The 26,395-nt window shown below is 38.3% G+C and overlaps 1 protein-coding gene across 1 annotated transcript; it reads left to right on the top strand.

The window, feature by feature from the left end:
- Nucleotides 1-2,421: 2,421 nt before the first annotated feature.
- MPP3 (membrane protein, palmitoylated 3 (MAGUK p55 subfamily member 3)) lies at nucleotides 2,422-24,145 on the top strand. Its single transcript, XM_009994116.1, has 18 exons — nucleotides 2,422-2,446; nucleotides 3,639-3,757; nucleotides 4,298-4,375; nucleotides 4,498-4,578; nucleotides 5,108-5,248; nucleotides 5,860-5,941; nucleotides 9,197-9,282; nucleotides 10,733-10,807; nucleotides 14,258-14,454; nucleotides 15,438-15,502; nucleotides 16,657-16,677; nucleotides 18,358-18,399; nucleotides 18,832-18,996; nucleotides 19,686-19,766; nucleotides 21,002-21,095; nucleotides 21,849-21,957; nucleotides 22,770-22,892; nucleotides 23,807-24,145. The coding sequence occupies exons 1-18, from the start codon at nucleotides 2,422-2,424 to the stop codon at nucleotides 23,984-23,986; spliced, it is 1,764 nt and encodes a 587-aa protein (XP_009992418.1). The 3' UTR covers nucleotides 23,987-24,145.
- The last annotated feature ends 2,250 nt before the right edge of the window (nucleotides 24,146-26,395 follow it).

Below are 26,395 nucleotides of genomic sequence, written 5' to 3'. Positions count from 1 at the left end.
CCTGCCCCGTGCAGTCCGTCGGGAAACCATGTGCGGTTTTCTCCGCGCTTTGTTCAGCCATCCGTGTAGTCGCTCTTCTAGTGCTAAAGTGTAGGTACAGTACTCAGCAAAAGACTAGTTTGGCAAGATTTGGATACATTTTATACACAAAAGCAAAGTGAGGAGAAGTCTTGTGTCATAGGTATGATGTATTTTCTGGCCTAATCACTAAGGTGATCTTCTCTGGAAAGGTGTTAAAGTGAATTGCTTTCTGAAACGAGATCTACCACTTTCATGGTTATATCGGGATTACAGAAGCTTTATGCTGTATTAGGCTATGAACCACACTGTGTTTATTTTCCAAGGTAGTGGGGATATGCAAAAGCTGGGCTATCCCCAGTTTCTATTTAGTTGCTGCAGAGCATCAGTTTGGTTTATTTAGTTATCCCTCTCAAAATATTAACAATCCTTTTCCGAGGCAAGGGAGGCGGCTCAAATGTTACGTCTTGGGAACAGCTGGTAAAGGATATGTGTGAAAAATTAATTATGGCTTACACTAGATATTTTTAAAGATGAAAAGTGTATTTGAGCCAATTCACACAAAAATGATGAAAGTATAAGATGAATGGTTTTGAGCTCTGCTTATAAAATACCACATGCTGGGGCTGAATTGAATATCTTGACAAAGAGTGTGCTGATGACAAATTACTGGATATGGAATACTTATTCTTCTGATTGTCAGTTCCAATGAGTCCCAGCTATTGGGCTTTTTACAAAGCAGGGGAAATGCCAGTAGGGGGACCTGCTGTTTTGATTATTTTGTCTAACTCTTCTAATTCTGATGCTTCTGAGTTTGCTGTCAGGTTTTTGAAATGTTAACACACATATTTTCCAGAGTCCAGCATATAATGCTTTTTCAATAAGAGTCTGAAAAATAACTTGGGTTTTCCTGGGTTTTGATGGCAAGTAAGTTTAGTTTGTCTGTGGGAAGCACCGCATTGTTACGAAGACAGGGCATACAGTTACATTTCCCTTTCTCGATAATTAGAGGAGATTTTAAATGTGTGTCAAATTACATGCAATACTCAAGGAACCAGAGCAGTTTAATGAATTGCCTATATAGTTCTTTTGGCTTGAAGTGTGTGGAGGTGTGTATGAAATTTATTTTTTCAAAGAAATAGGTAATAAAAATGCTTTTGAAAGTTAATTAAGTTGATGCGTGGTGTAATCTATTGAGTGATTCACTCTAGTGAAATTTTAGCACTTTCAGTTAACTTGCTTTGACAGTTTATTTATGTTTTGATATCCAAGTGGACTAATGAAGCATAGCAACAGAAAATAGGGGTACAAAACATAGGTGACTATTGAGCTCAATATTTCAGTACATTGCAAAGAAACTCAGGAAGCTAGAAAATGCTAAACTAGTGCATGCTAATTTGCCATGCAGTGCAGTGGTATTTTCAGGCAGTTAGTAAAAATAAAGTTGAATCAGAAAAGCGTCACAAAGTTGATGTCATGTGATCAAACTATCACAGATTTATCCACAAATAGAAGCACAAGGAACATCCTTTATTGCATTTAGCAAAGAGTTGGAGTACCTCACATTTCTTTCTAATGGCTGTTCATTTTTCTGCAGGCATTAGTCTGATTAATCTTAAGAGGATGAATGAGGTTTTAAATGCTCTGGAATGCACAAAGTGTTTCATTTTGGACTGGCAAGGATAAACACAGATTCAGTTTTGCAGTTTGAAGTGAAATTGCTCTGGACTCCTTTGCTTTCAGTGACAAGACAAATCAGCAATAAAAGCATCTCATTATGTGTTGTAGCATCCTTAGTACTGATGAGCAAGGTTGATGGAGTGATAGCTTTAATGAGTTGCATGTAATTGTAGTGTGGTCTACATCAGAATGCCAGTGGGATGTGTAAATTCCTTTGATGTGTGCTTTTAGGAAGCCCCAGAACATTTTGTTGTGATGTTGTCTTCCTGCATACCTTATTTCTATGCATATGATGTTTATAATTGCTTTTAGCCATCCATGTAGCAGTATGCTTTTTTCTATTCTATTCTATTCTGTCTTTTCTTTGAGAATAGAATTGGGAAGCAACTGCTCACTTCAGTATCGGCTTTATCCAAGCGACTGTCTTATGTGGGGGGAGAAGACGGGCTGTTCTCCACGTTATTATAGAACAGCGTTTTTCATGTTGTTACTTGCATAGCAGAATAACTGTAGGACTCAGCCTGAATCAGGCTTAAATGAACTCTAGAGGCAAAGATGTACTAGAATTTTACTATTTTTACATGATTGCCATTTTTATTGAATGCTTGAGCGTAGGTATTATCTTTGCTTATTTCAGGACTGCCTCTGAATCGCAGTCCAGAAAGAAGAAACAATCGTGTTGATTTAAGTTGCACATTTGTCTCTAAGATTAAGAACAAAGCCATGCCAGTGTTTTCGGAAGACTCAGGTAACTAATCTGCATGCTTTCAACAGATGAGTGACCAAAATCTTAGTATATGTATTTCACATAGGAAATAAACTGAAATTGGAGTTAAATAAAATAGAATTAAGGTAGTTCAACTACGTTTCTTAGCAATTACCAAAAATAATACAAGGAAGGTGGATTATAAACGGTGGAAATGAATAAAGTTAGTAATAAGAGCCCTAGAGCCCCTGAATATATGCTGGTAGACAAGTTCCTATAGACAGTCTCTTAGTGTAACACTGGCTTCTATGCATGCTTATTAAATATCAGCCCTTATATTTCTGCAACTTGCTGTTCCACTTAATATTTTCTGAATAGGTGTTAGTAAGCCTTGTTAATATTCTTCCTTTTAGCTTAAAAAAACTAATTCCATTCAAGGCTTACTAACCATCTTCTCCAGTATGCCGACGTGGGTGAAGTCGTATATGCTAATGATACCGAGTTTTAAAGCAGAAGTGAGTTTGAGTGTCCGAGATCCAAACGCACTCTAGAGAGAACAACTCCGCTCATGGAGAGAATAGCCAAAGGGAGCAGATTTTAGCCCCCCTCTCCTTGTTTGTTTGTTTGTTTTCTGAGTCATGGTCCACCAGGAAAAACCTAATGTTTGCCTGGCCCTGTGCACTGCCACATTAGGATATTGATAATTTAAGCACGTTTCAGGAAACCAGCCACAAGCTTATCTTCCACTGTGATGGAAATCTACACTACTCTTATCTTACTCTGGTCAGAACTGACTTTTATCAGGTGCTTCATGCTAGCAAGGGCAGGATAACACTTGTAGGCAAAGCTGCTTGGGAAGTAGAGCTGGTAGCTGTGCAACGAAGTAGGTAGTTCAGTAATTCTGCAAGTCTGCTGTGGCACTCTAATAACTCAAAGTTTGTTACAGGGCTAGTTCTGGAAATAAAGAGTAAATAGCATGAAGGGGGAAACTTGAAAAGTAATGTCTTTAAAAACATGTATTTCTTTGGTAGCTTTTTCCTTAACGTGATATGTGTTATATCAAGCTGTGTTTGCTACTAAAGAAGGGAGGGAATGTTACAAAATTAGTGCAAGATAAGCACAAATCTCTCTGCAAACTTAATGATCACCAAGATGGTACCCAGATAAATGTAGTTGATGTGATAGAAGCCATGCTATCTACAAAGCTTTTGTTCTGTCTTAAATTTAAATTTAGGATTGCATGAAACTTTAGCCCTTTTGACATCTCAGCTAAGACCTGATTCAAATCATAAAGAGGAAATGGGATTCCTTAGGGATGTCTTCAGTGAAAAGAGTCTCAGCTACTTGATGAAGGTAAAAGTTCAAAAATGAACACAAATTTTTTTCTTACAGGTTACTTAGTCTCTGTTAGGTACTAAGTCTCTACTTACAGGTCTCTTAGTCTCTCTTCATTTATCAATCATTTACTTTGCCAAAGCTTGCTTTTTTTGTTTTGTTTGTTTTTTAAGAAATCTATTATGACCAAAGCATTTATTCATTTAAGCACAAACATTAAGGGTAGTTGTTGAGAGTTAACATATTTCGTTCAGAAAAAAAAGTTTTTGTCTTGATTGCCAAAATGCAGATACAGTGCCCTGTAGCTAAAAAGCAGTGTGGAACGGCTTCATTTTTTTCCCTTATGCTGCTGAAGTCTTAACAGATTTTCTGGCTGTGAAACTAGCATGAGCAAAAAGAAAATTGAGAGATTCCTAAACAAAACAAAAATGAGAGGTTATTTTTCTGATGTTTATCTAAGAAAAAAAAAAATCCTTAAGTATAAAAATATTTCAGTATAGGTGTATTTGGGAAGTTCTGTATCTCTTTGTAGTAATATAACTGAATAATCCTTTTCAGATTCATGAAAAACTTCGTCATTATGAAAGACAGAGTCCGACTCCTGTTTTACATAGTGCAGCAGGATTAGTTGAAGATGTAAGTAAAAATTCTTGTCTTCTTATTTTCCTGTTGTTTAAGCCTCCTTTTTTAACAAATCAAAGCTATATCTTGTTTGATGGACTTCTCTAATTTTCAGGTTGTTAATTTCTGTTTTAAAGGTAATAGAAGAATTGCAGACTGCTCCAGTGAATAACGAAGAAAAAGAGCTACTTCAGCTGTTGTCAACACCACATCTCAGGGTAAAAAAAAACATACCAAAGACCTTAACAAAATTTCTTTGCAGAATACCAATAGAATATTTTGTAATGGAAAAATTACATTGGAGAGTTCCAAAGAGAGGAAAAACCTCGTACAAAATGTAGTTCTATTCCACTACACAGGCTTTAGGATGCAAAGGGTATTAAGAAGACACAGTGTAGGCTTTTCATTCACAATGCACCATGTTGCCTTTCCTTACCTCCTTAATATTTTCTGAGGGAGCAGAAAATGAAAGAATACCATTTCTTAACCTTTTGCTTTCCATAGTCCACCTCCATTCTGTAAGTTTTTTTAGGCTGAGCTTTGTTGTTGTCTGGATTTACTTTAAATATCAACATACACCAATATATAGTTTACAGGATGGGTAAGATAATTGCTAAATCTCTTTTTGGGAATTTTTGGTGAGGGTGGGAAAGGGGAGTTTTAAGTTTCCTGTAGTGTGGGAAACATTAAAACTGAAAGCTGTAGTATTACCCCGTTACATTACTGCATCTTATTTCCTTTATGCAGGCAATGCTTGTAGTACATGACACTGTAGCACAGAAGAACTTTGACCCAGTCCTTCCACCTCTACCTGATAACTTGGATGATGATGATTTTGATGAGGAATCAGTGAAAATTGTTCGGCTAGTGAAAAATAAAGAACCCTTGGTACATATAAGATAACCTATGTTTAGTCATAAAACTCTGTAGTTCATTATTGTGAGTATGGAAAAGATACTTGAAGAGGTAGTCGGTCTGCAAAAACAAGGAGTGTCCTGAAGCTAATAAGATATCTTTAAAAGAAAATTTTGGTAAATACAACCTTACAGTTTTATGTGAGATGCTTTATAGGCATGGGTTTGTAACACCTGTTAACACAGGCAGCATGATCTCTGAGGAGACTGTATATGTTGAAGCAATTATGCTCATTATACATATTAATTATTTTCATGTTGTAGCTTACACTCAGTAAATTAATACCTTCATTTGCATGACAGTCAGGGATGTATGGTAAAAGTATGCTTGGTAGCTGTATGTAAGCATTATATTGACAAGGTGCTGACTTAATACAAATAGAAATGGAGGAAATTATTTCGTAAGACAAAACAATTGCATTGAGGAACAAATCTGCTGAAGTGCTTTTTGTGCATGCTAATAGTAGCAGAAGAGAGTAGCGACTCCAGTTTAGAAATCATATTAGCTTACATTTTATTTCACTGCTCACTGTTTTCTAAGTAAATCTCTTATGGTGTCTTAGGGGTGGGTATGTTTTATTTCAGGGTGCTACTATCCGAAGAGATGAGCATACAGGAGCTGTGATTGTAGCAAGAATTATGAGAGGTGGTGCAGCTGATCGCAGTGGTAAATTTCTAAAGAATTTGTATTTGTAAACTGTTTTAAAATTTCCAAAATTATGCATGCATGCATGTCCTGTGTACACACATCTAGACCAATAATATCCAACTAAATGTGATGATTATTCAATTCAAATCCAGTCCTTTGGACATGGGCATTTAATATGTGTATAGACTATTTAGTAAAAAAAAACAAAACACAAAAAACAACAAACAAACAAAAAAACCACCATCAAAATCTCAACAGGCAACTGTTAGATGTCTAGTCTGAACTAGTATGTCAGCTCTCTGTGTAGTCAGTGGAGGGAGATGGTCATTGTTGGAGAACAGATCATCCCAAGAAGCTTTAAAATCATAGAATCGTAGAATCATTAAGGTTAGAAGAGACCTTAAGGTCATGAAGTACCAACCCCCATGGCATGAGCAGGGAACCCTACCACTAGACCAGGTTGCACAAAACCTCGTCCAAGCTGGCCTTAAAACCCCCCAGAGACGAGGTATCAACAATCCCCCTGGGCAACTCGTTCCAGTTCCTCCCCACCCTTTTAATGAAGAATTTCTTCCAAATATCTAACCTGAATCTCCCCTCTCTTAGTTTAAAACCATTACCCCTTGTCCTATCACTATCTTCTCTGATGAAAAGCCCCTCCCCAGCTTTCCTGTAGGCCCCTTTCAAGTACTGGAAGGTGCTATAAGGTCTCCCGGGAGCCTTCTCTTCTCTAGGCTGAACAGCCCCAATTCTCTCAGCCTGTCTTCATAGCAGAGGTGCTCCAGGCCTTTGATCATCTTGGTGGCCCTTCTCTGGATCCTCTCCGACAGGTCTACATCTTTCTTGTGCTGAGGGCACCAGAACTGTATGCAGTATTCCAGGTGTGGTCTGAGCTGAGCAGAGGGGCAGAATCACCTCCCTGGCCCTGCTGGCCTCACTTCTTTTGATGTAGCCCAGGATGCAGTTGGCTCTCTGGGCTGCAAGCACACGCTGGCAGCTCATGTCAAGCTGCTCATCTACTACCACTCCCAAGTCCTTCTCCTCAGGACTGCTCTCCAGCTGTTCTCCCCCCCAGCCTGGATTTGTGCCTGGGGTTGTGCCGACCTAGGAGCAGGACCGTGCACTTGGCCTTGTTGAACTTCATGAGGTTGGGATTGGCCCACCTCTCCAGCCTGTCAAGGTCCCTCTGGATGGTGTCCCTTGCCTCTAGGGTGTCAACCACACCACACAGCTTGGTATCATCAGCAAAGTTGCTGAGGATACACTCAATCCCACTGTCTATGTCTCCAGCAAAGGTGTTAAACAGCTCTGGTCCCAGTACTGGCCCCAGAGGGACACCACTTGTCACCTGCCTCAATTTGGACATTCAGCCATTGACCACAACTTTCTGGGTGCAGCCATCCAGCCAATCTCTTATCCACCAAGTGGTCCATCTGTCACATCCATGTCCTGTCAGTTTAGAGACCAGGACGTCATGTGGGACAGCGTCAAACCCACAAATCCAGGTAGATGACATCAGTTGCTCTGCTACCATCCACCATCTCTCTAGCCTTGTTGTAGAAGGCCACCAGATTGGTCAGGCATGACTTGCCCTTAGTGAAGTCATGTTGGCTGTCACCATTCACTGCTTTATTTTCCATGTGCCTTAGCAGACTTTCCAGGAGATCTGCTCCATGATCTTGCCAGACATAGAGGTGATACTGACCGGCCTGTAGTTCCCTGGGTCTTCCTTTTTCCCCTCTTAAAAATAGGGGCTATGTTCACTTTTTTCCAATTGGGGAACCATACCACAATGCCGTGACATCTCAAATATGATGGACAAAGGCTTAGCAATTGCATCCACCAGATCTCTCAGGACCCATGGGTGAATCCCATTGGGTCCCTTAGATTTATGCACCTTCAGGTTCTTTAGATGGTCACAAACCTGCTCTACTTCTACAGTTGGGGGGGTAACTCACTTTCCCAGTCCCTGCTTTCACCTGTTGTGGCCTTTGTGTTGAAGCTAGAGCACTTGCCAGAGAAGACTTAAACAAAGAAGTCATTGAGGATCTCAGCCTTCTCAATATCCTGTGTTGCTACCTTGCCTGTTTCCTTCAGGAGAGGGCCTACACTCTCCTTGGTTGTCCTTTTCTCCCCAACATACCTAAGGAAGCTTTTCTTACTGTTCTTAACATCCCTGGCAAGAATTAATTCTAGCACAGATTAGGCTTTCCAAATATATTGGCTTTCCAGGATAGGTCACTTCAGGGATGGATTGCCTTGCTTCCTTATTGACTATAAAGAGAGCCTACACAGTAAGCTCCCCTGACAACTGAGTTTCTGGTGTCTAGTGGCAGGAGAGATGTGTGCATGTATGCTGTCATTTGGGATCTACAGGGTTAATTCATGCAGTATTTGACCTTCCATTTTCTAGAAGGTGATCATCCAGATTTTATTAAATACGCTGAATTGACCTGATACGAGATTTAGACTCCAAGCCTCGTGCACTTCTTTAATATACAAGTAGTGTAATACCAAAATTAATCACTGTGATGAAAAAACAGTAGCTAATTACAGCTTTTTCCTTAATTTTTGCCATTTTTCACAGTAGTGTAATCTGATAAATGCAATGTGAAATTACTAAAGTGTGTGCTTAGCATTTTTGTATTTCATCAGTAATTATTAATTTAATAGTTTTTTCTCTAAAATAGCTGCTAAGAAAAATACCAACAGAGGCGGGAGAAGTAGGTCTATGCTTTAGAAGAAAGAAGAACAAAGCATGTTTTTATAACAGTAGTTATATAACACAAGTGTAACATATCTAACTGAACAGGATCCTAAAACTTGTAAGGGCCTCTTCGTGGCTTTTTTTTTTTAAAAAAAACCGTCCAACATTCTTTATGAGACTGTAGTATTGATCTGTGAGTTGATGGCCATGTCATTCCTGCCTTTATAGTCGACAATGTATTTCGTGACTACAAGATTTGGTCATTCTCATGAAAGTATATAGTTTTGTATTCTTGATGCTCATCCAAATACAGAGGCAATGATTTTCCCAAAATATCTTTCCACATGTTGTGTATCTCCATGCTGGTCTCCTATGAGAAAAAAATGCCATATGGAATAAGGGCAGGAGACTTCAGAGCACATTGGCAACAAAGGCAGTGGGCTGTAGTAGGAAATCCATTGAGCTGGGAGAGGGAGGAAAGGAGGCACACGCTATTCACTTAGGTTGCACATCAGAAGAGTGGCACTTTCCAGTCTGTAAACTTATTTTATTTACCATGTTTTCAGGCCTTGTCCATGTTGGAGATGAACTAAGAGAAGTCAATGGTATTGCTGTGCTTCACAAGCGACCAGAAGAAATAAGTCAGATTTTGGTTTGCACTGATTTTAATTTCAAGATCTTTACTGTTGCGTGATCTACTAATTACAAAAGATGATTAAATTTAACCATGAGTTTAAATATGTGTAGAACTAAAAGATGCAACCCGTGCTTGTCTCTGCATTAAGAGTTTTTCTTTTCCCAGTGGATTAGGCTTCTTTGACGTCAGAAACTTGCACAAACTGAATTGGTACCAAGTAAGACATAAATTGCTCTGTCTTGAACTTCCCATTCATGCTTTGTTTATGACAAGCAAATCACAAAAGTGCATTCCTAGAAGATAAGCAGTTGATTTATAATGTGGTATTCTAGGAAGCTGAAGAAAGTCTTGGCTGTGTGTCCAACAGCGCTATAAGTCTTTTCTTTACCTGCAGAGTCTTTGTGAAATTAGCAAATTCTTGCTTCCAGCTGCTTTAGTATTGCTGCCTGCGAATCTTGAAAACTGTCTAAACTTCCCCATCTGTGGTCAGCCTGTTGTGTTTCAGAAAGTGCCATAGCTCTTATGCATATTTGTCTCTGACTCCCCTCTTGTGGCTTGATTCCCCCTTGTGTTGGTCTGGAGTTAGGGGCACAGTGTGACAAATGGCAACACTAGGAGAGTGTAATATCTGTTATCGGTTCCATCACCTAGTTTACATTTTGATCAGAATAATCCTGTGTAAGGAGGATGGCTGCTTTTAACCTGGGGAGGGAGGATCAAAGTTGCATTTTGAAATACTGTGTAGAGTTTTACTTGTGGGGATCCTGGATAGTTATTATTCTATCCCATTTTAAAGAACTGAAATGTAATAGGTTTTTCTTAATGATGTATTGTTTGTCAAATATGATTATTCATGTTTCCTTTTTAATCTGTGCAGAGTAGCAGGCTTCTCTGGGACAGCTAATCTCATACAAAATAAGGCATCTAAAATACATCAGATAAGCCTATTCTAGATTTTCAAAGCACCTGGAAGTGCTTTTTACTGTCAATAATCTTTGAAATTCAGTAGCAAATATTTTTGGAAGGAAAATAGGTGTTTACTTTGTAGGTGTTAACATTTCTTTCTAACCAGTTAACCACTATGTGGAAACATACAGCAGTATTTTTCAAAGGACCACTGAAAATTATTAGTCTGCAAGGACTTAAGTTAGTATTGTACTGAAAGCCACTGGAGTAATGGTAATGCCCTGTGAACTGTAATACAGAAACTAATGCAGTTGCTAAAAGCAAATTAAGGAATTGTAATGCAGATCCTGACGTGTTCTAACCAAGTAGTTACTGAGAAGACACTGTTGTGGAGGATTTGTGGAACATCATGATAATCTCTGTAATGGAGTTAAGTAGTGGTTTAGCTTGGCCTGTTAAAATTCTAAGGACAGACACAAGCTCCTAAACTGAAACTTCAATAGTCTGCATTGTGTCCTTTTCCTGCTTTCAAAGTAAAAAATCTTTCTGTCTTTGTCAGGCTCAGTCTCAGGGATCAATAACATTAAAAATAATTCCGGCCATCAAAGAAGAAGATCGTCTGAAAGACAGCAAGGTACGCAACTTAGTGAAACACTGAAGCACAAGATAGTAGAGCAGTTTCTTGTTGTAAAATGCAGTGCCCTTTTATTCAGTAGAATTACTTAATTACTTTTTCTTCTTCCTCTTCTTGGCACTAGTTCTTTCATAGTATTTTAGAAATCTGGCCTCTATTTTTTTGCATAATTAAAATGGGTGTTCCTGCCAGTCTCCTCCTACCATGACAGCTGCTATCTGTCCATTATCTCTGGGCATTTTGCAACTCACTTGACTCAAAACAGATGTATTTGCAAACATAGCTGCATTCCCCATTAGCCTACTGCAAACATCAGCATGCATCTTTGAGTGCTTAATTTCCCTCCTTGATCTGCAGTGACTTGCTGATCAACTGGTACCTAACAGGATTCCTCTGTAGATTTTTGTTTCTGCTTTTGTGCTCTCAATTGCTGCATTTTTCCTTGAAGCCCTGCAAATCACTTAGAAGTAGTTCTACTGTGCTGTGTTAAGTAGTGGTAAGATACAAATCCAAAGATGAACAGTAGATTTTGATGCATTAAAGGCACATTTTAGGAACAGCCTTTATAACTAGGCAACTTTGCCATCAATCCCTTTTTATTGTTTTCTCTTTCCCCTAAAGTTTTTCCTTTGCTGCATTTTGTACTTGCATAGACTGTGAACTGTGAGTCCGGTGTTCCCCAATGCCAATACATAATGACTGGGTAGGTGCTTGAAAGTTAGTTTACTTTTCTCACACTCATTTATGTAGAAAATGTTTGTCGTGCCAGTGAATAGGCCCGAACAGATCCTTCAGCAAAGCACAGTTTACACTCTTGCAAGAATGGGTGACATAACAAGTAGGCACACCCATAGTAAGGTGAATAACTGTTTATATTCCCTATTCCCAATGCAAAGTTCTCTCCCCTTTTTCCCCACTGGCTGGGTAGTCCAGGGTTTACAGCCTATCTGACTCTTCTAATTATCCTGTAAGCCCCTGTTTACATATTCCATTGTAGCAGTTTACTTTTATCTTTTAAGGTATATCTGACCTTTCTTGCCCCCTTGGCTGTCTTCCCAATCAGCAAAATGATCTATTGGTGTCATTGTGCTCCGAGCAGCGAGATATAAGTGGCTTTGTTCAGTCTTAATCTTGGGCCATAAATCCTTCTCCATGTTTGGATCCCCCAGATGGAGCCCAATTAAGTCCCTTAGTTTCTTGGACCGTAAACCACCCCAGGTGTCGTTGGAATGTGCCGATATCTCACTTCTCTCTTAAACAATTATATTCCTAACACTAGGGTATATATAAAAGAAAAAAACAACCCAGCAATATGCTTTTAATACTAAGATGCGAAAACAATACTACATTTCATTTCTAACAATGAGTAAGTCAGAAGGAGAGACGAAGAGTACATGTAGTTAGCAGTGTAAGCACTGGGGAAGCCTTTTAAAGGTACTTTGAAATTCCAAATAAGACAAGAATTAAGGATGTTTTACTTTCTTTTAACCAGTTAACCACTATGTGGAAACATACAGCAGTATTTTTCAAAGGACCACTGAAAATTATTAGTCTGCAAGGACTTAAGTTAGTATTGTACTGAAAGCCACTGGAGTAATGGTAATGCCCTGTGAACTGTAATACAGAAACTAATGCAGTTGCTAAAAGCAAATTAAGGAATTGTAATGCAGATCCTGACGTGTTCTAACCAAGTAGTTACTGAGAAGACACTGTTGTGGAGGATTTGTGGAACATCATGATAATCTCTGTAATGGAGTTAAGTAGTGGTTTAGCTTGGCCTGTTAAAATTCTAAGGACAGACACAAGCTCCTAAACTGAAACTTCAATAGTCTGCATTGTGTCCTTTTCCTGCTTTCAAAGTAAAAAATCTTTCTGTCTTTGTCAGGCTCAGTCTCAGGGATCAATAACATTAAAAATAATTCCGGCCATCAAAGAAGAAGATCGTCTGAAAGACAGCAAGGTACGCAACTTAGTGAAACACTGAAGCACAAGATAGTAGAGCAGTTTCTTGTTGTAAAATGCAGTGCCCTTTTATTCAGTAGAATTACTTAATTACTTTTTCTTCTTCCTCTTCTTGGCACTAGTTCTTTCATAGTATTTTAGAAATCTGGCCTCTATTTTTTTGCATAATTAAAATGGGTGTTCCTGCCAGTCTCCTCCTACCATGACAGCTGCTATCTGTCCATTATCTCTGGGCATTTTGCAACTCACTTGACTCAAAACAGATGTATTTGCAAACATAGCTGCATTCCCCATTAGCCTACTGCAAACATCAGCATGCATCTTTGAGTGCTTAATTTCCCTCCTTGATCTGCAGTGACTTGCTGATCAACTGGTACCTAACAGGATTCCTCTGTAGATTTTTGTTTCTGCTTTTGTGCTCTCAATTGCTGCATTTTTCCTTGAAGCCCTGCAAATCACTTAGAAGTAGTTCTACTGTGCTGTGTTAAGTAGTGGTAAGATACAAATCCAAAGATGAACAGTAGATTTTGATGCATTAAAGGCACATTTTAGGAACAGCCTTTATAACTAGGCAACTTTGCCATCAATCCCTTTTTATTGTTTTCTCTTTCCCCTAAAGTTTTTCCTTTGCTGCATTTTGTACTTGCATAGACTGTGAACTGTGAGTCCGGTGTTCCCCAATGCCAATACATAATGACTGGGTAGGTGCTTGAAAGTTAGTTTACTTTTCTCACACTCATTTATGTAGAAAATGTTTGTCGTGCCAGTGAATAGGCCCGAACAGATCCTTCAGCAAAGCACAGTTTACACTCTTGCAAGAATGGGTGACATAACAAGTAGGCACACCCATAGTAAGGTGAATAACTGTTTATATTCCCTATTCCCAATGCAAAGTTCTCTCCCCTTTTTCCCCACTGGCTGGGTAGTCCAGGGTTTACAGCCTATCTGACTCTTCTAATTATCCTGTAAGCCCCTGTTTACATATTCCATTGTAGCAGTTTACTTTTATCTTTTAAGGTATATCTGACCTTTCTTGCCCCCTTGGCTGTCTTCCCAATCAGCAAAATGATCTATTGGTGTCATTGTGCTCCGAGCAGCGAGATATAAGTGGCTTTGTTCAGTCTTAATCTTGGGCCATAAATCCTTCTCCATGTTTGGATCCCCCAGATGGAGCCCAATTAAGTCCCTTAGTTTCTTGGACCGTAAACCACCCCAGGTGTCGTTGGAATGTGCCGATATCTCACTTCTCTCTTAAACAATTATATTCCTAACACTAGGGTATATATAAAAGAAAAAAACAACCCAGCAATATGCTTTTAATACTAAGATGCGAAAACAATACTACATTTCATTTCTAACAATGAGTAAGTCAGAAGGAGAGACGAAGAGTACATGTAGTTAGCAGTGTAAGCACTGGGGAAGCCTTTTAAAGGTACTTTGAAATTCCAAATAAGACAAGAATTAAGGATGTTTTACTTTCTTTTAAAGGTGTTTATGAGGGCACTTTTCTGCTATAATCCCAAAGAAGACAGAGCCATTCCTTGTCAGGAGGCTGGACTGCCATTTAAGAGACGACACATCCTAGAAGTTGTAAGCCAAGATGATCCCACATGGTGGCAAGCAAAGCGTGTTGGAGATACGAACCTCAGAGCAGGCTTGATCCCCTCAAAACAGTTCCAAGAAAGGTTTGCCAATGAAGATTATAAACATTTTTTTCAGTGTTACACATTTTTTCACAGGCAATTAAGGGTAGAAGCATGCCAGGTTGAGTATCAGATGCTTAGAAGAAAGTGCTAAAAGCTCCATCTTCTCCAATTATATGAGAAACTTCTTAGCTTTCCTTGGCTAGTTTGCCATTGACTTTTGCTTTGTAGCATGAGGACAGAAGCACATATGAAAGCTGACATATGATGATGAAAGATGACATATGAAAGATCTAGTCTCTTGACTCTCTTGGCTTGTGCAGACACTGTATTTCACAGATTTGTATCGCAATTATTGTTGTGGGGTGTTTTTGTGTTGGGTTTTTGGGGTAGGGAGATGGGGATTTTTAAGCGAATTCAAGACTGGGAGATTGGGAGTTGAGCTCTGGTTTGTGATTTTAACACTATTCTTGTATTTTCACACAAGGTGGGTATTGTGGTTTGTTTACTAGTAAATAACAGAAAAGTCCAAAGTTACCTGGAAGACAGTGGATAATTTCTGAGTATGCATAGCTGCAGTGATAATTCTGGACAAAGAATCTCCTTTTGAGTTCTGTTTGAGGTTAGTTTTAGGATTGTGGCAGACAGGAATTTTGACCATCCTTTATAAAAATAGCAAATAGAAGTTGGATTCTCAGCAGAATTATAATCGGTTTTGTTTTCTTAATCTTAGGAAAGGAAAATAGAAAAAAATAACATTTATAAAAGTAATGTGCTATTGATTTCTGTGCTCTGATGTATAAAAGCCTAGAATGTTTTAGAATCTTCTCTCAGTCACTTACGAGGAGCAATCTGGGACATAGTTTTAAAGAAAAAGTATTTTAAAATGTTGAACCAGAGACATTGTCTAATTTTCAAGGAAAAGCACAATTTAATTTATAATTTTCAATGTTATACATATAACATGCTATAAATTCTTCATAATTCTGAGATTACATGGCTAAAAATAGTTCTTTTCTATTTAGACGACTGACTTACAGAAGAACAACAGGCACTCTGCAGAATCCCAGAACTGTGAAGAAACCTTTATGTGAGTCTGTTCTGTTCCTTTAGTCTTAGTTGATAGCTACCTCTCAGTATTTTTCTATTATTTCTATAATGATGTGTTTGAGTATATTTTGTGTAGTATGTCATTGATTGATTTCTGCCACACAAGAGGATTTGGGTTTGAGCTGTATGCAGTGTTGCCTGTTGTTTTTAAAAGAATATGACAGCCCTCTTTTCCTACCTTCAAGAACATGAGGTCTTAAGTACTGTTTAAATGCTTTAAAATTTACAAGTGTAGGCATTTTTTCTATGGTTTGAAACTTGAAAGCTGCAAGAGTAACCTAATGTACACTTCTTGAAATTCTTACCTAAGTGCATGAAATTACTCTTAAGCTTGTATGAAACTAAACTGTAGCTTTAAGAAGAATAAAAACAACTGGAGCTGTCAATGCTATTTGCATTTCAGGTTTGGCACTACAGAGCTGGTCCTAAGTAGACTTTAAAGTGCCTTTTTTTTTTTTTTTTTTACAGCTCTGAAGCCTCTGTCAGTGAATTACTCACACAAAAACTGCTACTTGTGATGAAAGTGCTAGTCAGTGATGAAAGGCAGAAGGCATTCTGTAGTATCCCAGAATATAATGTTCCCGTTGCTCTTGGGCAGTTCAGCACAGCTATTACTGATGTGTGGGGCAGCCCCGTGACTTCTTGAAGCCAGACATTATTCTAAGAGTGCCACTCTCATGTAGACTAGGCATCTGGGAATTGTCCATCTTCAGTGGTATAAGTGAACTTCTAACTTGTGGTGCATGGCACATCTCATGAAGAGATACAGGTATTCTTATGCTACCAAATGGAGGGAAGATGCTCAATGGAATTATGAAACAGTATTACTGATTTAAATAAGTTTTTCCAAGTTAGCTTCCATTACATTCAATGTTAGGAGGCACGTAATGAGGATTGCTACTTAGGCTTTTTCTCAGATGTTCTCAAGACATTTTTATTTACTGTCTATAATACTAAATTTTACCCAAAAAGTATGTAATCAGTTGATAAGGGTATGTTACTGCATTATTTTTTTAAGATGGGAAAGCCATCTTAAAGGCCAGAAGAATCTTCCTTTCCATTCCCTCTAATTTTACTCAGTCATTTGCCAGACTTTTAATATCATACCAACTCTGCCTTTCATGCTAACTACAGATGATCAGTCTTCTGATAAAGGTAGGCACTCTCTTAACTCATTTGCTGTCTGAATATAAACAACCAATGCATTTCCTAAAATACTTGCTAAGCCCTCAAGCAAAGTGAATGGTAGATAACAGCTTGTTCCTGCAGCAGTTTCTTCCCAAGTTATTATTTACACTAATTTAATTTGGATTGATGGCTTAAGTAATGATAACTTCCAAATTTATTCCCAATTTGATAAGATTTGTGTCTTCTGCAATGCATTTTCATGTTCTGTAGGTTTCTGAATGAGGTTGAAAGATCTGCAAGTTAAATGCAGTCTCTGTAGCTGGTATTTTTTAAGAAAGAAATAAATATTTGGGTTTAACATCTTAGAGCACCTCTGTCAATCCGGATTGATTTTTCTTCACTGTCCATTTGGCCTGTTTACTGTGCTATTTTCATTATAAACAATTGTGTTGGGCTCATGCAGTGTATATGTCCTTCCTTTCCAAATATCAGGTATTTTTGGTTGAATTCTGCATGCTGTGTTTTTTGTTGTTGTGTTTTGGCTTTTTGGTGTGTTTTTTTTCGCAATACACATGCTTCTTGAGAACAATATTCCAGGCATTGGTATTCTGTTAACTTCCATAAAAGTACTAATCACATTCTATAATTGGTCAGCTGCGACTAGTATGACCTATCAAAGCATGAGTGTGAAATTAAAGCCTATCTTCAGCAACAGAAAATACCAATATACACCTATCCTAGCTAGGATAGGTACATATTGCTACTAGTATCTTCTGCTAATGTAGGCATAATGTTTTACGAGCATACGCTGGCATTGCTTGGTTACACACCTGCATGTGACCAAAGCTCTTTCTTAGATTGGCGCATTTTGTTTAGAGTTTAAGCTGCATATATTTTTGCTTATGGTTGGGCTTGTTCCAGAACCATGCAACTTTTAACAAGCCAAGTAGCCCTCTTTCAGGAGGTATGAGAACTCTGGATTTGTTCTAGGATTGTAGTATAGTGTTATGCAGCTAAGTATCATGATTTTATTTTGCATACTTTTAGAGGCCTTGGAGGTGGTTGTAGTTTGAGGAGGGGTAGGTTGTTTTTTTTAACGTAAATTTGCAAATTATTTTACATGCATGCTTGTGACAAAAGCATCAAAACTTTGTTTCTAATAAAGAATTAATAAGCAATTATAACTAACTTAAAAATGAAGGTGTTTAGAGCTCATATTCGAGTCATATCTGATTCCCTTTTTTCCAGTCCAAATGATACTGAAATGTCAGAAGAAGCAATATTCTTACATAATCACACCCATTTATAAAGTCATACATTAAAAAAAGAACTTTGTTTATGGAGTCCTGTTTTTTCTTAAGTATGAATGTTACACTTTTAGCAGCAGCACTGATGAAAGTAATGAATGCTGAAGGGCATAAATTCTGGGAACCGTAAGTACTGAGATGTAAAATTCTCTTGTGCAATTTCGACATCAAGGATTTTTAAAAATTAAACCACTAGCCGAGGCAAATACTTTTTTTTTTTTTTGTATTACTAATATTTGTCATAGAAAACTGTGTGCATATAATGCAAGCTATAAAACTTCTCCTTTCCTCACCAGTGAGCTTGTATTGCAGGCACTAAGATACCTCCCTCCTGCCCTCTCACTCTCTTTTTGCCTGTGCCCTTACACCTTCCTCCTCTCCCCTGCTTTTTCATTTACAGAAGACTGTGACTGTGAAGGATACTTCAATGGACAATACATAGGTGAGAAACAAAAATTCCTTTCCTCTTTCCTAACACCCCCTTCCCTCGTCAAAAAAACCCAACAAACCCAAACACCCCTCAGAAAAATCTCCCACGTTTAAACCCAAAACCTAGCTTATTTACACTGATTTCCTATATATGAATAAAGTAGTTTATCTCCATGCATTGGCATGATTGGACTTCGGCATAGCCAACACTTGGCAGCTCAAGGTGATACGAGAAGAGTTCTGTTCTAGATTGGGTGGTTGATTTTCTACCTGATAGGCAAATTGTTCATCTGTAAGATTAACATACGAGCACTGATTATATTATTAAAAAATTGTAAGAATAACTTGTATTTAAATACAGAGTAACATCTAGAACATCTGAACAAGCTTGAAAATTTAGTTAAGTGGAGACATGGTTTAATATAGCTTTTATTTTCCTCGACAGCTGGTTTACGCAGGAGCTTTAGATTAAGTCGTAAAGAGAAGGAGAACAATCTGAATGAAGGAAAGCAATCAATGCAGGGAGATGCAGCAGAGTTCCTAACATATGAAGAAGTCACGAAGTATCAGCAGCAGCCTGGTGACCAGCAAAGGCTGGTGGTTTTGATTGGTAAGATACAAAAAATACTTCAAAATTTTCTACCTATTTTCCCTCTTCCCTTATCAAATATGCTCCAAGAGACTTCCTTTAGGTGTTTGATTTTGGTTTTCGTGGTTCTGATGGGGTGTTTTAAAAGTTTTTTTTTTTTATGGGTTTTGTCAGAAGTTGTTCTTTTCTTTTACATGACATTAAAAAAATGCAAAAATAAGCAAAAGAACCTCCAAAATCCAACCAAACCTACCAAATAATTGTAAAAATAAAGACGCAGGACCATTTATCATTTTTCTGATTCACTTTCTCACTCAAACATGTACATACTTATGCTACCAGAACATTAGATGAAAAGGTAGATACTAGAATTATCTAACAAAATTTTCACATGCAATTTCAGTTCCGTGTGCTTAGCAGTTTTGTGTTAAGCCAGTTTCTCAGGATGTCATGTAAATCCAGGGTATCTCATAAAACTGACTGCTGGGCTTACAGATTTTCTTAGTCCCTGACAAATATTTGTCCAAAGCAGTTCAAGAATTCAGTTTGTTCCTGAGAATGTTCTTTGAAGCAGCATGTGGTGGGTCATGAGGTCTCGTGTAGAGGTTTCTTCAAGCACACTCCTGTGTCATATTTTTTGTGTGAAATTGGTATTTCCTTGCAGTATTTCATTCCACACAAAAATCTGTCAGTCAGTTCTTTTTTGTTAGGTTCTTTGGGGGCCAAATTAAGTGAGCTCAAGCAAAAGGTTGTGTCAGAGAACCCACAGGAGTATGGTGTTGCAGTTCCACGTGAGTAAAATTTATTGACTTCTGTGTGTTTACACTTTATTCCATAAATCCAGTCTAATAGTGTAGTGCTAGGTGCATTGATGAATGCTATGTTTTCTCTTAATGGCAGAATAGATTGCTAAATAACTTGACATATATACATTTTTGAATTCTGTCAGCTCAGTTGATTTTTTTTTTTTAATTTTGTTTTCCCAAGTGCACAGATTGCATTTGCTCCATGTCTATTAAGAAATGAGAAACTGAATATAGGAAGAAAAAGTAAAATTGTAAATTGCAAAAAGAACTAGTGTGAAAAACTAGTAGCTTAAGATTCAGCAAAAATATTACATGTGTTTAAAAAAGGATGACTTTTCTTCAGAATATCATACCAGCTAAAGTATATTAAAAAAAAGTAGACAGCAATAAACCAAGTAAAAAAATGTAGAAGATTTTAAATTGTTGATTAGTATATCTGGACTGTTCACACAAGCCATTCTCAGTGACAGAAAAACTAGTGATTCTGTTGCATGGCTTTGTGGTTAGAGTTACACTGAAATTCTTTTGCTGGATTATTGAAAAAAAAACAACAAACCAAAACCCACCAATATTTGTATTCCCCCACAAACTACTTTAGCAATCAGAAAAATTAATATTGAGAGCACTGTTAAGATGTTCAATAAACGTCTTTCAGTTAGATACTAAATCAGTTAGCAGTAGAACTCATATGGTAAATTTTACTTCAATTTAATAATAGTAATAACTATTATTAAAGTAAATGACAACATCAGAAGTAAGGGACACACGTAATTGTGTAAGTTTCACAGTAGCATGGGAAAAGCTGGGGATATTACTCGAAATTCAGAGGCAGCAAAATTAGACTTTATATATTTCCTATTTTTATTTCCTGAGTTTCAGAAAAAATGAGCTGAATATTTCAAACAGTTAAGAGATACTGTTTTCCACAGAAAGCTGTTTCTACCAGGTGTAAGAAGTGCGCTTTCTAATTTTTGTGTTAGTTAAAGTGTGCTTGGGAGCAAAACAACTTCATTTTTGGTCTTAAAATTTTTGAGTTTAAAACAGAATTAAAGTGCTTTGATTTATATTTTGTGTTAACTTATATTTTATGTTAATTTGAATTTGCCAGTGCATAACTGCTTTTTTTGAAGTAATGAAAATGTGATTGGAACAAAACAGAGAAAATACAGTTGCTTCCAACGCTGATCTGTCTGCTGTGTCTTGCTTCCATTCTCTTCTAGATACAACCAGGTCAAAGAAAAGTCATGAGAAAGAGGGAGTAGAATACAATTTTGTTTCTAAGCAATCATTTGAGACAGATGTACAGCAAAACAAGTGAGTTATTTTTAAAATACTGGCATAATTGGCTGCATTTTTATAATATTGCTAATTAAATCTTACATAACACAACAAAATCAGGTGTACAGTTTGACTAGCAGCATTAGGTTCCGCTTTCCTAGTAAAAAGCTCTTTATTCAGTCTGGACTGTTAGTGTTAACTCTGAAATGTAGTAAGAAACAACTTAGAAAGAACATAGGACTAGCAGTTAGGATCGTAAGTTAGAATTTAAGTGTAGTGTAAGTAGTGTGATTGGTCAGTATTGACCCTAATGAAGTAACAGATATTCAGTAGAGTCCTACTTAACTCTCTATTTAATATGAGTCCAATTTAAAATGTATTGTAGACTGAAACCATGGATATAGAGGACTTTCTATAAGATTGTGTTTCCTGAAAGTACAGATTTTTGGCTAGTATCTCAGAAGATGGAAGAATTGGAGACCATTTCCTCGACAACTTTGTTCTATTTTCTGTGAAAAACACCTTCTTTCTTCTATTAGGCTTGAACATCAGTCAACTGAATTAATACAGCTTCTTCCCCTATTTGTCAGTATTAGTGATTGGCTATTAGTGACATGTGAAGAAGATGATTGCTACTAAGCAACCAGAAGGGAAAAAAAAATCAGAAAAATTAAACCCTTTCCATGCTCCCTCTCTGCATTTGATTTCTATGACTTTGGGAAACAGCTGTGAAATGTTGTAAGTTAAATATTCTTTGTGGATGGTATTTAAAATGTATTGACTTTTTAGATTTGTGGAACATGGAGAATACAAAGAGAACCTGTATGGTACCAGTCTTGAGGCAATCCGATCTGTGATGGCTAAAAAGAAGGTTTGCCTGGTGGATGTGGTTCCTGAAGTAAGTTCCGCAGTTTATTTTAAACAAAGCAAGTATTTCTTTCTAGTCCCCCAGCCTAACTACCTGACGTTGTTCACCATTTGTGGCTACTTGCTTTGCAAAGAACAATGATGTTCTTAGAACTTGTGTTTCTATGAGGTGGCCTGGTTGCTAGCTAAGCAGAATAGAGCTCTTTAGAAAGCAATGCAGTGTTTACATTTTCTAGATATCTAGTTGATAGAGCCTGGCTGACACTTTATGAGTTCTCACAGTGGGATTTTTCCCTTGCTATATGAGCAGTGTATATTGCTGTCCTAGAGAGAATACTCAGAGCGTGGACAGGCTTTGCATTATTTCTTCCTATTGTAACCAGTGCCAGTATACCTGTTCTTAATACCTGCAATACTGGGAGTCAATATTTGAAATTTTCATTCTGATTTTGTAACTGGGCTAGGAAAAGACATGTAGTACTACCTCAGATGAATTCCAGGTTTAAAATTTCCAGTGTTGCAAACTATAACTTGCCTGTCAAATTAATTTTTAAAAATACATTTCTCAGTGTCTTTTGCCATATCCTTGTTCCTGATATCATAATGCATAGCAAGGCAGATGTGCAGCTAGACCATGCTCCAGGAAGCTCATGTGCCCTTGGAAGCTAGCCAGGACACTGACATTAACATTTATTTTGAAGATTAATGTGGTCAGATAGATTGTAAGCAGAACTTCACACCACAGTGTGTATAAAACTGTTGAACCCAGCTTGAGCAGATCATTGACCTATAATAACAACAAAATAATTTAAAAATGGTGTAACAAAAAATGTCTGCTTACAGGCAGTAAAGCACTTGAGGACTCCTGAGTTTAAGCCATATGTTATCTTTGTGAAGCCTCTCATTCCAGAAAAGAAAAAACATGTCCTAAAATCTCCCATATCAGAAGAAACCTCATCCCCCCTTGTAAGTATGCTTACTTCAGTCTTTTCCTTTTAGACATGAAAGTAGTACTTGAGCTAGCATTTCTATGATATGGAAGAGCTCCTCTTCCATGACAGCGAGAGTCGGAGTGAGGCACCAAGTACGTCCTGTGCACATACAACCATTCAACTGGAATTTTAGGGTGAGATATTTTGACTCCCTTAAAACTCGACTATATAAGAAACATGAAGCAAAGTGCACCTCTTCCATGTGGATCTATGAACACTTCTCAAGGCTGCAGCAGGGAAAGCTGCTACTGAATTAAAAATAATTTTAGATTTCTGATGAGCAGTCCCATCAAATGGTAAAGGTAGCCACCTATTCCTGGTACTTCCAGAGAGACACCCACCTAGGCTGGTAATCAGGTACACAAAATATCCAGCATGTAGATGGTCGTAAAAGGACCAAACCTAGACCAGCTGCAAATTGGTGGTGTGTAAATGGGAACAGAAATACTGAGAGTGAACTTTAAATTTGCATGTAACAGAAGTTACTTCACTTGGAAAGTTTTCATGTAATCTCTTAAAATTACTGAACTTGGGGACAGTGGGTCCAGCATTCCTTTTGAACTTTTGAGGAGAACGATTTCCAGATGTTAGGTTAGGCAACAACTCTTAACCTTGTAAAATGCAGTGTCACCAACTTATGTCCCTACTGTAACATGTTCTTTTTTTTTTTTTTCTTCCTCCTTGTCACCCCTTGCATTTTTGAAATAGCCTACCAAATTTCAGCAGTGGTATCTTGATCTCACTTGTATTATCTTATATACCCCTTCCTACCAGTAGCAGCTCTTTTCTTTTCAAAGTAATGACTTACTCTGCTACTGTACTTTAAAATGCTATTAATTAAAGAGACATGCTATAAATTTCATACCATTTTCTCATGTTGATCAGCAGGATGAAGAACAGCAGGAAATTATTAATTCAGCAGCATTCATTGAAGAGCAGTATGGCCATTTAATCGACACTGTACTGGTGAAGGAAGATCTCCAGAGTGCATGTAGTCAGCTGAAAACTGTATTAGAGAAACTAAACAAGGATTCATTTTGGGTGCCAGTCAATTGGGTTAGATCATAGCTTGTTGTCATCTGTTTAGGGGAAATACTGTATAAAAATGCTTTGTGAATATATGGATTAGAAAAGGAAATATGTCAAATTCACTTGAAAACTGCTGGTATACCTAGGAGGTAATACATAAAGACTGTATGAGAAAAACTAAACCAAGTCAGAAGCTGACACTGTGTTCCTGAATCAAAATCTTGAACATCTGCCACTTAAAAGTGAGTATTCAGACTAAATGGATCAGTAAAAGATTGGAGTTGCTTTTAGACTGTAAGTCATGCATTTTGTACATTGAAGTTTCACAGGGCATCCCACACTTTCAACGCATTCAAGGAGTGCTAGGACTAACCTAACACACAGCTGGAATTTTTATCCTTTGGCCATAAATGTTGTGGCTAGAGTTAAGACATCTGAGCAAGGTACTTTTCAGGAACCAGTATGCCTACATAACAAGCTACTTCAGGGAGGGGGGAGGATTCTCTTTGGAGAATTCTTACACCATGTTAGTTACTCAAAAGTTTGAGTGACTGTTGAGCAAAATGTGTCACAAACACAGAATTACCCTGAATCACCAAGGCTGGAAAAGACCTTTAAGATCAAGTCCCCTTCACTCAGGATGATTAGCTGCAAATCCTTTCCAATTAGGCACTAAAACTAGGCCAGTTATGTAAGTTGTAGATGTTGTAGTGGCTGAGAGATGTTTGGGTTTTTTTCTTAATGTCCATCCCACATTTCCCAGTGCCTCCAAGTTGCCTTGCTCAGGTATTAGCCTGTGCATGAGCTCATCTGCATCTTATGCACACTTCCCTGATCTCTTCCTATTTACACAGGACACATACTGAGCAACCTGTGAACACAGCTGCATGACTTCCCAGTGCATAACCAGAGCCTTTTTTTTGTCTATATGAAAACAACAGTGTATATGATTTTAAAAAGGACTATTGAGAGGCTTACTTTCTACAAGACATCTTTGCAAATGCCACCTGGTGGGATACCATCAACATAGCAGGTCTAAAAAGGGCACTAAGAGGAAGAAGCTGAATTATCAGGTAGCAGAGCTGCGGGTACAAATTATCATCCTTTGAGCATTTATGACCATCTTTGTTCCAAACCAGGTAAAGGCTTCCAGAGCATCAAGTCTGGAAGAAGAAATCTTAACTGCTAGAGGACTTTGCATGTATTTCAGGAGACTTAAATATACAGGATTTTTCAGATGGGTGTTAATAAGAAAATGCAGAAAGGTGACGCTTTATAAGTATTTGAAAAAAATAATAATATTGAACATGTGCATGTTAGCTGAAACTAGTTTGTGTTTTCCATTGCCTGTTGAGGTGTAATCTTTCCTGTGTATTACGCCTTTCAACAGACCTTTTTGGTGCACCAGTCTGATTCCTTGCATTTTAACAGTATGATGTTAATCTTCTTTCACTGCATTTTGCAAAACTAACAACACTGCATATTAAAAGCATATTTCTAAGATACCAGTGTCACCAAATCTACATGAGCCTAAAAAAGTTGCATAAGACAGTCACCCAGACCCATGTGCTCCAAACATGTTCCCTGGAAACTTTCAAGTGTTGTCCTGCCTACAGTTTTGGAGGCTTCCACTCGTCCAAGAGTATGCACTTTTTACCGTGCTTTTAAGATCTCTGGCTTGGTGTAGCAGATACACTGTGAGACTGGTGGCCTTGGCAGATGTACAAGGGCTCCTTCATGTGCTGGTGTACCATCAACTCTGCCCTTAACTCTGCAAGCTTGTCCCATCACAGCCACCAAAACTAATAAGGCTTACAAGAGAGACATGGCGGTCAGTAAGGCCGCGCTGAGTCTCTTACTCCGATGCTCAGAAAAGAAAAAAAATAATAGGGCGCTGCGACGTTATTGTTTTCCGGTGTTTAAATTTTTTTTTCCCGGGGGACTCTGGGCTGCCACCGTGTGTCCGCATTTCGCTACTGCAGCCGGGCAGCGCCGCAGGTGCACGAACGCAGTTTTGCAGCGGCCTCTGCTGTTCAGTATAGGTACTGCACATGAAGGTTGGTGCATGCGCAGTAACAAGAAGTTGCACCTAGCCCACCGTAGGCTTAACTGCGTGGCCCCGCCCCGGCTCCTTGCGTGTTTCTGCCCCTCCTTGCTGCGAGCCGCGCCCCTGCTTTGTGTCTCCCACCGTCGCTCCTTCGTGCGTGGCTCCCCTCTTTGAGCGTGCGCCGCCCCTTTCTGGGTGTCCACCATGCTGTGTGTTTTGCTTTTTTTGTTTTTTTTTGTTTTGGTTTTTTTTTTTTTTTTCTTTCCCTTTGTGTGTGATGCTTTTATTTTCCCCTGCGCAGCTCGCGGCTGTCGGCGCGTGCCCAGACCAGGGTGCTGCGGGCGGTGCCGCAGGGCAGGGACCGGAGCTGCTGCGCTCTCTGCTGGCACCTGGTGTCCAAA

This window comes from Chaetura pelagica, unplaced genomic scaffold, assembly GCF_000747805.2.
Source record: "Chaetura pelagica isolate M959 unplaced genomic scaffold, ChaPel_1.0 scaffold963, whole genome shotgun sequence".
NCBI lineage: Eukaryota > Metazoa > Chordata > Aves > Apodiformes > Apodidae > Chaetura > Chaetura pelagica.
The sequence above is the reverse complement of the archived record's forward strand: the minus strand, read 5'-3'. Positions and strand labels throughout refer to the sequence as shown.